Here is a 10,974-nt window from a genome sequence, read left to right on the forward strand (position 1 = left end):
TAATACTTCTCCAGCTTTGTGTTTAACATTTGGCCTTAAATTCCAGAATAATTAATTGTAGTGAGTACTTCGAGGTAGCATTCTATTACTTTTAATTGGTAGGTAATTGTCCCAAACCTATTTATTGGTTAGCCCGCCAGTTTGAAAGACCATTTTTATCACACTAAATTCCCATAGATGAGAGTCTGTTTCTGAACTCCAGTTAAGTACACAGAACCACAGTATTATTTGATGTCTTTACCAGGTCTTCATAGGGGCTCCAGTCCCATGTAACGCACCTGTTCTCTACAACTGTGCAATCTCACCTTTATTTCTAGTTCTTAATCTCAAGGCTTGAGCAAGGCCTGCTAGCCACTGAAAGCGGTTGGGAGGTGGGGGGGTGTCAATGTTGCAGGGACTGAATTCACATCTTGGTAATTCTCCACATACCCTTATTCTCCTCCAGCCTTTACTCCCAAGAGAAATCCAGCTGGACACCAGTCGCCTAAGTGCTATTTATTGAAGAGAAAAGAGCAAAGAGAGAATACAGGCCCCCTACGGGTAGGATGGAATAGTACTGGCCGCGCAAGTCGGCCTCCTATTCAGCACAATTTCTTTTGGCCCCACTGGGCCATCTTGTTGTTGATTGGCATTTTGAAGAAGCGGTCAGACTGCATGTAGGAAGCTATTTTCTCCAAAGCCTGAAGGAAAAGCACACCAAACATGACACTCTAACGGAGTCCAACAGACCTATGTCAAAACAGCAACATTCACATGCTGCCTGCTTTCCCCTCCCCCTCCCCATTTCTTGTAGATAGTCCTTCAGGGTATAGGAGCCAGGCCCTTCCCAAGACGTAAAGGTTTGGAGGTGTCTAACTATTGATCCCTTTAGGCAAAAGTTGGTGTTAACCACAGTGGGGTCCCTTGGGGCCCAGGGGAGCCTGAGTGTTTTTATAAGAGAAAGGTGCAGGGAACCTCACCTCAAAACGGCACATGAAATTCTTCAGATTTGGAAATTCCTCCAGGCACTTGGGCTCAAACATACGGTTCTGATCTAAGACATCATAGCTGAGGAAATCCACAAAGGTGAGCTAGAGGGACAATAAGACGGTCAGCTCTAGGGAGTTCATGAGCATCTGAATAGACAGAAAGGTATCCCCTCTCCTTCCTTTCCTCCTACCTTTTCCCCTGCAAACCATGAGCATTTCCCTAGGAACAAGGAGAACTGTTTCAGTTGTACAGGTAGCTGTTCCAAGTACTGAGGCTTCAATTTTTCCTGGGAGAGGGAAAAAGAGTGAGAATAGCTGTCATCATCTTCATAGCTAATCAGGGCACAGGCCAGTGAGGACACTTAGTGGCCCATTCTCCAGGCGTCGTCTTCTCACTGCCTTCAGGGCGGCAGGATGGAACGAAAGGGTTTGGAGAGGAAGAGGGGCCAACACCAGATTTATACGACAGACAACTCCCCCAAAAACAAAGGGCTCTGTTTCCGACTCTGACTGACTGGGTTGGCGGGAAGGTAGCGGGAGCAGAATGGAGAATTGACCCGTAGGTTCCTATCTGCTCCCTTCCCTCGATGCCTGGCTGCTAAGGAAGCTCACATAGTCAGAGTTGTAGCAAATCCGTGTCAGCTGCGTGCGGAAATCCATTATTTGGTTCTCCAGGATGTCCACTCGAATCTTTTCTTCTTCAGTCTCACCGCCTGCAGACCAAATGACAAGCACTCACCTTTGGCATCATCCACTCCCAGCCGCGCAGCCAGCTGGTCTCCCTCACCAACCCGATCCCACTCACACATGTTGTGCTTGCGAGCGATGTAGCGCAAGATGGCATTGCTCTGGGTGATCTTGTTCTTACCGTCCACGAGGTAGGGCAGCTGGAAGGGAAAGGACAGGTCAAATGAACAACCCGACTCTCTGGCTTTCCTGCTTCTCACTCCTGGGGAAGGTGAGACTTGCAGGGAAGTGAACAGTAGAGAGACGATGCTGTGTTAGGAGGAAGAAGAAAATTAGTTGAAGGTAGCAATTGGGTCCCCACCTGAATCTAGACAGGGGTTCTTAATCTGTGTGCATGTGCAGGCCACGGACCCTTTCTCAGAATAAGCTTTTCAAATGCATAAAGCAAATTACATATATTTACGTGATTTATGAAAACATTAAGAAACAAAACTGTAATAGAGTAATATGAGCTTATTAATGAATTAAATAACTCACAATTTCAAAGTCTGATGAATATTTATTTAAAATATCTGCAACATGTGATATGAAAATACCCAATTTCTACTAGAAATTAGACAAAGTCACAGACACGGCTAATAACCAGTGTCACTTATTGCCTATATTCACAATAGAAGGAACTGTTAACTTTAGTTAGTGGAAATGAAAATGGGATTTTTCTGCATTCAAGTTCAAGGATCCATGAATTCTGCGAATTCTATCCAGGTTAAGAACCCTATTCTAGATCCCCCTAGACGAGAGAGAAAGAAGCAAGGATACACTTGTTGGCAGCCTTCCCTTCTGCCCTTCTTCTCCTAAAGCCACCTACGTTAGGAAAGTCCAGGTCTAGCTTGAATTTCACATCCAGCCATTGGCTTTTATCATACTCAGGAGCTGTAAGAGACAGAATGAAGTGGGACCCAACCTCCTTAATCCCACCTGAGGACGGTGGAAAGATCTAACGAAATAACCTAGTCCCAATACCTTACATTCCCAGGCCCCAAAACTTAACCATTTAATCTCTGGGGCCTATTTGGTTAAGTGTTAAGACGGAGTTGGGTTATGGCACAGGGAGAATCCCAGCTCCAGCCAGATAAAGGATGTCTCCCTCCCAACACAGGACACAGCGGAGGGCTCCCGGGTGACTGGGACACTGGTCCCCCTCCACTTTGGGGTGATGCCATCCTTGGGACACAAGAGACAGGGACCGTGTGGGGCCAGCTTGACTGAGCGCGGCGGCGCACTGGCAACCCAGAGCGGTCTTACCTTCCCCGCACGTGTACCGTTTCTCCTGGTAGGCTGTATCGGTGAACTCCAGGAGCAGGCGGATCGCGTGCGCCAGCTGGAGGCAAGAGTTCCAAGTCAGCGCTTGCGCAGCTCCCACCGGCCCCCACCCCCAGCCCGCTAACGTCCCCCGCCAGGGGCTCCCGAGACCAAGCACCCTGCCGAGTAGGTCGTTAAACCCCCGAGACCGGCACCAGCGGCTGGCTGTCCTCAGTCCCTGTCTGCGGGGGCCCGGGATCCCAGGGAGCGGGCAGGGGTCGGCCTCCGCGGCCGGGGAACTCGGCGGGGGCTGGTCGCGCAGCGAGGGAGGCTTGGCTCGGAGGAAAGCCCTTTCTCTGGGAGCCCGCTGACCCTGAGCCCCCGGCCGCTTCCGCGTCAGTCTTTCTGACCCAGCGGCTTGGCCGTTGAGAACTCACTCACCCCGCGAATATCCCAGTAACCCAAAACCACACCCGACTTGCACGACGACATGGTGACACCACTTCCCTGCCTTCGAGGACTGGAGGAAGACGCCGGAACGTCTGGAAATTTATAGCCAACGCAAGTGGGCGGGGCCAACGTGTCCTGACTCCGCCCCCTCCCATCCTTGTTCCCTCGCTCCGCGTAACCACAGGACTGCGCGCGGCGTGACTTCTGCAGTCACTGGGGTTCGGGGCCTGCAATCCCGAGGCTAGAGCGAGGAGGGATTCTGCGCGCGAGATGGGGGACCTGGGGTTGGGACTCTGGTCCGTTAATAGTGCCAGTCAGGGCGGGAAGAGCGCCCACAGCCCAGGCAGTGAGGGCTCTGATTATTCCTGTAGTGTCAGACTAGTGTTGTAAATCCTTTCACTGCGTTAATTGATTTGAAGTATTTTTTTCAAAATGTGTCAAAAATCCACAAAAAATAAAAAGTTGATATTTGGACTATTTTATGCATTTAATAATAACATTTTGAGCTGCTTTGTATATAAGTGACATTATTCTTATTTTAAACCTTTGTTATATATGGTAATACATTTACCATTATGTTGAATTTTAGCAAAAAATACTCAAAACAAATTAAATGGCATCAATTAGATTTAAGTATAGATAAATTAGAATTTAATGGTATTGATGTCATAAAAAATTTATTACAAATCTTACACAATATGGCATACAAAACATCTTTGTTGTTGACAGTGCAAGCCACAGGGAAAACATTAAAAAATCTTGTAAATGGAGAAAAGTCCTTAAAACAGTTTCACACTGAATAACAATTTTACAATAATTACAGTATCTGTATTTTTTAGTAAATACAGTTAAGGTGGTACATTTTATTAAAATGAATGATTAAAGTATAAAAATTTCCTATTATTCATTCTTGAAAAACACAAAAATATAGAAAAATGTACATCTGTCTTCCTAAACTTCCTTCCTGGAACACTGACAGGATTGTTTATATTTTTCTTTTGAGTGATAATTCTCAAAACAAGGAACAACACACATTGCTGGATTTCCAGGGCACATAGCACAATAATACGTGGTTTGTTTTCGTTTGCAAACACCTTTCCCTTTTTTTGCACATTGTGAGGACATAGTGCTGCACACACAGCAATCAGGCAGCTTTTCCTTGTCCTCAAATTGCCTAGGAGAATAGCGCTTTGTCAGCCTAATTTCTTTTGATGCAGACATCCTACAACCCCTCTTATTTCCATCTTTTCTTGAAAAATCCATCTAATAAGCCCTCTATAACTTTTCCCCTGAATTTCCACTGGCTCAGTTTATTGTTAGGGTTTTGAATGTTGTAACATATGCAGCCATTTTTAACATATGCAGCCATTTACTAGAGCCACTTCAATGAGAAAATGCCATATGGCTTGATACCACTTCTTAGACTTCCTATCGAAAGGACAAGTGGCACAGAGTTGATCAAAAGAATCAACTCCACCCATAAATGAATTGTGCAGAATTTGAATATTTGGCTTTGACACATTTCTCATACCCTTTTTTTATTTTACATGCACTTCCCTGACACCACCATTCCCAACAGTGGAGATCATTTTAACTCTCCCTGTGAGCACTGATCGATCATGATTTTCCCGTATCACCGGGACGTCCCCATGCTTCAGCTTGCAAATCCTTATATCTGAAGGTAGTCCTCTCCTATTGGCACACACTGTACCACATGCTCCAATTTATTTCAATATTAGACTCTCAAAAAGTTCTACACTTGAATAAAAATTGTCTGTATAAACTACCTGTCCCTTGCCTTCAAATCCATTTAGCAAGCTGGACATCACCCTTGCTCCCAACCCAACTTGACTATCTTGAGATGAGTGTTTGCCTGTATATACATCAACCACAACAGAAATCCTGCTCGTGAATCACAGAGTGACCACATCTTTATGCCCCACTTTGTACTTGGTTTACTGGGAAGATATTGATTTAAAAATAGACATCCCTTGAATTTCAATATGGGTTCATCCACACACAATTCCTTATTGCTATTTATAGGCGGAAATATATGTATCCTTCACTAAATCTATTATGGGCTTGATTTTTGAAAGTCGATCAGTCTTTGAAGATTCATCATCATTGTTGGAAAAAGGAAGGAAGGACTAATTAGTTGATATTTATCCCTTTTAAAAATAGTGTTAAAATCAGGAGTTTGAGTCAACCAACATGTATCCTGACAGTGTGACTCTAATGCTGCCTTGTGCACCAACCCATCCCAATTTCAACAGCTACAAATGCCTTAATAATTTGGTCATTAACATCTTGCCACTTGTTATACCTAGACCTAGGCGAGAGTTTTTCAATCTGAGATAGAATGCTTTCAGCATATCTGTTTGTTTCACAGGTAACAAACAAAAACAGACAAAGGAAAAAAACTTAGTAAAACACCCATATGGTTCTAAATTGTCGAAACCAAGAACACTGTATTTTCTGGTAAAGTCTAGAATAGAATCTAATTCAGGTAAAGAATTATCTTTCATGGGGTGGCTGGATGGCTTAGTTGGTTAGAGCGCGAGCTCTCAACAACAACGTTGCCGGTTCAATTCCCACATGGGATGGTGGGCTGCGCCCCCTGCAACTAAAGATTGAAAACGGTGACTGGACTTGGAGCTGAGCTGCGCCCTCCACAACTAGATTGAAGGACAACGACTTGGAGCTGATGAGCCCTGGAGAAACACACTGTTCCCCAATATTTCCCAATAAAATAAAATAAAAACCAAAAAAACAGCAATTACTTAAAAAAGAAAAAGAAAAAAGAATTATCTTGCATGTTTCTAAACCTTATGCCAAGATGTCAGGAATGTGATGCTCTGCTTGTAGATGGAGATGGTTCAGCTGCTGTTACATTGTCAGTGGTCTCCTCTGCTTCGTCTTCCTTGTCATTGTTGTCTTCAGAGTTACGTTCGCTATCTTCTTGCAAGCCCCTTTCTATTGCTTCATCATCAAGTTTTCTTTTTCTCTTCATTCCACTCATTTCTGAACTTAGAGGAAAAAATAATTTGGATACGAAATACTTCGTTACTACTGCTACTGAACTGTATATACAGGTTGGACCATTAAGTTCACGAACTCACGCTAGGAAAAGTGCTACATACTTCATTGCTGAATATCACTATGGTCACCTCAAAGTACTCCCCTTGGGAAGCTATGCACCGACGCCAGCGCCTAGTCCACCCTTCAAAGCAATGTTGGAACTCTTTGTCTGGAATGGCCATCAGAGCTGTTGTCGTATTACCCCTTGATATCCTGAATGTCATCAAAATGTCTTCCTTTCAATATTTACTTTATCTTTGGGTAAAGAAAGAAGTCATTGGGGGCCAGATCAGGTGAGTAGGCAGGGTGTTCCAATACAATTATTTGTTTACTGGCTAAAAACTCCCTCACAGACAGTGCCATGTGAGCTGGTGTATTGCTGTGATGCAAGAGCCATGAATTGTTGGCGAAAAATTCAGGTCATCTAACTTTTTCACTCAGCCTTTTCAGCACTTCCAACTAGTAAACTTGGTTAAGTGTTTGTCCAGTTGGTACAAATTCATAATGAATAATCCCTCTCAGATCAACAAAGGCTTAGCAACATCATTGCAAGTTTGCAAACTTAATCGTCAGACCTTGTATATCTTTTGGTAATGGGATGTATTATTACTTCAGTATGCTATGAAATACACATAAAATAAAAACTTACCTAATAAGCAGCAGATAAAACTAATGTAATGATAAAGAAACTCCAATCTGTCATAAAAATGCAAAATAACTACACCAGCCACCTGGCACCAGAGCACAAAATGCACGCTGCGAGGGTGGACAGGTGACAAACATAAACATGAGTTTCCTGTTCTTATGTGTTGATAGTAGCACTCACAGAGTTCTGGCACTGGATTCAAGTGCTTGGGGATATACTCGAACTCCGCAGTAGAGGGAAAAGCTTTTTGAGTTGTGGGATAAACTTGAACTCTGCAGTCAGCGGATGAAAATATTCATTTGGATATATCCGAATGTTGTCGCAGCAAAAGGGGGGTAAATATTTAGCTAGTGGGGTGGGGGTGGGGGACAGGGGGGCAAGCACCGAAAATTAGACCGTGACTCTGACCAACAGGGAATTGCCACCCCTGGTGTGTGCATTGAGAGTGGGTGGGTAGGAGTCCAGAGCTACTCAGAAGGTTTCTGGCCCAGGGACTCCACAGCATGGCCACTTAGGACCCTGAGTACCCCCACCAACCAGCCTGGGTGTAGGAAATCACATTTCCCCATTAGTCTGGCTGAAGCAAGGGTGGGACTTTTTCAAAGGACATTTCACTAAAAGGAAAAAAGGAAAACAATGCAAATGCGCATGGACAGATTAACAATGGCTGGATCTCTCCTCCCAAGATGACCAAAGTCCAGTCACCAATTCATTGGAAGTATAAGACTAACATTTACTGAACACCTATGATATGCCAGGCAAGAGCCTGGGTATTTCATATGTTAGCTCATTTAGTCCAATTAATAATTAAGCTTCGCCACTTTGTGAAGTAGGTTTTGTGCCCATCTTATAGGAGATAAACAAGGCCTGATAAGCGAATTGCCTTTTCAAGAGCGAGTACCCATGGTAAGTCACTTAACCTCTCTGTGCTTCAGTTTCTGCAGCTACAAAATGCGGGCAATAATATGATCCCCAACATGGGGTTGCATAGTAGCACGGTAAGTACCCCATAAGGTTAGCTGTTCCCACCTAGGAACCTGATGGCTTGCAAAGCTCTCGCCCTCTCTCAACTGACTTCCTTTGATCCTCACCTGCCTGCCACACATTCCCTTGCAGTTAAACTGTGGACTGTCCCGCTACCTGTGTACCTCATGAATCTGCCTCAATCTTGAAACCCTGCTTCCGTCAGGAGAGCGATGCTCGCCTGGGTGCATGAGCCTGAAGGCTCGGCATGGGCTTCAAGAGGAGAGAGGTGTGGACTTGGCTGAGTTGCCCTGCTGGGCCCTGGAGGCGTGGCATGAGCTGAGTTCCCCACCCCCTGGGCATCCAGGGCAGCGCCTCTGATTAGGGAACCTATGACAGTTACGAGATTGAAGAAGGCTATGGATGCTAAATCCTAGAAGCCACAGACGGTCCAAACTCTTCACTTAACCTTTGAGAAAATAGGAGCCCAGAGAATGAAATGCCTTGCCAGAGTTCACACAGCCAGTTGGTGGATTTTGGACTTCCCGTCCAGTGTTTCCTGTGCTCTGCCACTAGAGACAAGCCAGGGAGGAAGCTCAAGGTTGGCTTACCCAACAGAAGGGGACAAAAGTTGTATTAAAAGAGGAAGTTGCCAAGTATAGAGCCTGGAGCAACAGACGTGCTTATTCGTGTTTCTCTAGCTCACCAGCCAGTGTGGTGATCAAAACCTACCACTGTCAGCCCCAATACTCTTTGCTCCTGGGAGATGTTGGCCCTCCACTCTGCTGGGTGCCTTGGAATATACTGGGAGAAATGGACACAGAAGGATAAAGATGGTGAGCATAACCTTATTTGGGAGTTTGTTTAGAAAGAGAGTAAGCCGAGCTTGGGCCATAATTCTTAAATTCTGACACTCCGCTCCAGGTTGCAGTGGGAACTCACACTCACATTCATTCTGGTCCAGTGATGGATGTAGAGCTGCTTCTGTTTCATGCCCAGTGTCCCAGCTCTTCCTTCTTCCCTGCCTTTGGCCCAGAAGGAGCTCAAGAGAGGCACATGACAGCTTAAAGATGCTTTTATTGGGGAGGGAAGGGACTAAACAGAGTCCTGACAAACGTAAGCGTATGTGCTCAGGCTCAGGAGAGAGACAATAAATAGGTGGTAACTGGGGAGGGATCCCAACACAGCAAGAGGGGGCACCATTTGCTCCAATCTCTGGGCTTCCTCGTCCTCTTTGCTGTGTGAGCTGGGTGTGACGCTTGCTGCAAACTGGGGACGTGAAAGAGGAATTCTCGGGACTCTAAAGAGTATCAGATCCTCTATCTCGCTGGTGAGAAGGCGTTGGTCTTGGAGGTGTCTGAATTCGTGCCTACAGGCTCATCTGAGGACAGCAAAGGATTGAGATGAGGCTGGTGCTAGGGGAGGACCCCTCCTTCCACCCAGAGCTCATGTCAGTACTTAGCTTGGAGCCTCCCGGCATGCCTGAGGACATGAAGTCAAGCCCCTAGGGGAATAGCTTGTGCCCAGTACCTACCACACTCAGTTCCACCCCAGGGTTGGGCCTGCTGGCTTATCTACCTGGCACACCCTCTGTCACCCAGGGAGCACCCCACATTTCCAATGGGGTTCAGGAACACAGGGCGTCCTCACCCCCAGCGTCCTTCTGACTGCCTCCAGCCGTGCCAGAACCCGTGGGGCCTCCTGTGGACACAACATCTGTAGCTCCCTGGGTTTCATATGAAGCAGCTGGGTCCCCATCATGGACCCGAGGGTCTTCACAGTGCTGGGAACAAAAACAGAGAAGCTGTCAGTGGTGGGGCAGAAGGACCTGGGCCTGAGTAATTGGGCGGAAAAGGGGCTGTTTGGGACTGGAGGCTGGGGTCACAGGAGAATTCATGGAATAGGGTATCTGGAGGTGAAGGAGGAAGATACACATTTTGGCTTAATCCAATTTCAGAACTCATGGGTTTGAAGGGAGAAGTGCCCTGGAAGAGACTCTTGTGGTGGGGAGGGGTGGCTGGCAGCCAACGTTCTTCCTGAGTTCCCCTGATCCTGCTGCCTTCCCCATGGCAGGGGCTCCCCACTTAGTGCTCTAATGGAGGCATGAACACATCTCTTCTGCTCTCTTTAACTCAGCGGCGGCAGCACTGTGACAGGGCAGCACCTATGCGTCTGTTGTGTACCGTGCAGGTGAGGCTGTACGTTCTGGGGCTCTGGGGCTCCTGGATTATTGTCTGAACCCTTTGCAGAGGTTCTAGGCACTCACAAAGTGGAGAATTTCTCTGCTTGCAGCCAGGCTGTAACCTCTTCAGGCCTGGAGCTAAGTCGAAGCATTGGAGTCTGGAATTGAGGGAACTGGAAGTCAGAGTCTATCTCATCTCAGAGCCACCCACAGCCCCCATGATGTGGGACCCTTCTCGGCTGCCATCACATCACTTGTCTCACTGCATGCTTTGCTTGCCTGGCAGGGACCAGCCTTGTCCTCTGCTCTGGCCCCATGATAAACTTGGCACACAGTAAGCATGTGATAATACTGATGAAATCAAGCCAGGACCACCTCCTCCACTTGTCATTGAAGCCTCCCCCCACTCCCCGCGACCCAGGCCTTAGAGTTTCTGGTTAGTCTAGGCTGCATAGTACCCGAGGGGGTGACTCTTGCTGGTTCCCGGGGGACCGCGACTGTAGGGGCTCCAGGATGTTGCTGGGAATGTAGCCGCTTTGTCCTGTCTCATTCTTCACCAGCCACCACCGCTTGCTCTGGTCCAGAACCTGCCAAGAGCCACTAACTTAGTCACAGGAGCCTCTGTGCAGCCAGCCTCCTCCTCTCCCACAAGGCTTTCTCCCTTCCCACGTTCCTTTTCTCTCTCTAGACCAGCCACC

The 10,974-nt window shown here is 46.7% G+C and overlaps 2 protein-coding genes across 2 annotated transcripts in view; both read right to left on the bottom strand.

Moving 5' to 3' along the window:
• Positions 1–480: 480 nt before the first annotated feature.
• GSTM3 (glutathione S-transferase mu 3) lies at positions 481–3,523 on the bottom strand. The gene is made up of 8 exons (XM_019730564.3): positions 3,399–3,523; positions 2,961–3,036; positions 2,524–2,588; positions 1,774–1,855; positions 1,581–1,681; positions 1,160–1,255; positions 960–1,070; positions 481–680 (listed from the first exon to the last, which is right to left on the bottom strand). Exons 1-8 carry the CDS (start codon positions 3,447–3,449, stop codon positions 582–584), a joined length of 681 nt encoding a protein of 226 aa, XP_019586123.1. The 5' UTR covers positions 3,450–3,523; the 3' UTR covers positions 481–581.
• Positions 3,524–9,098: 5,575 nt separating this feature from the next.
• The window catches only part of EPS8L3 (EPS8 signaling adaptor L3), a 12,480-nt gene continuing 10,604 nt past the window's right edge, over positions 9,099–10,974 (bottom strand). Inside the window, exons 16-19 of the mRNA XM_074318808.2 lie at positions 10,735–10,863; positions 10,361–10,434; positions 9,745–9,877; positions 9,099–9,475 (exon numbers count right to left, since the gene is read on the bottom strand). Of these exons, the coding sequence (XP_074174909.2) occupies positions 9,464–9,475; positions 9,745–9,877; positions 10,361–10,434; positions 10,735–10,863 (348 nt within the window). The 3' untranslated portion in view covers positions 9,099–9,463. The remainder of the gene's footprint in view (positions 9,476–9,744; positions 9,878–10,360; positions 10,435–10,734; positions 10,864–10,974) is intronic.

The sequence above is a fragment of the Rhinolophus sinicus genome, chromosome 7 (assembly GCF_057876585.1).
Source record: "Rhinolophus sinicus isolate RSI-liver-muscle chromosome 7, RSI-T2T, whole genome shotgun sequence".
NCBI lineage: Eukaryota > Metazoa > Chordata > Mammalia > Chiroptera > Rhinolophidae > Rhinolophus > Rhinolophus sinicus.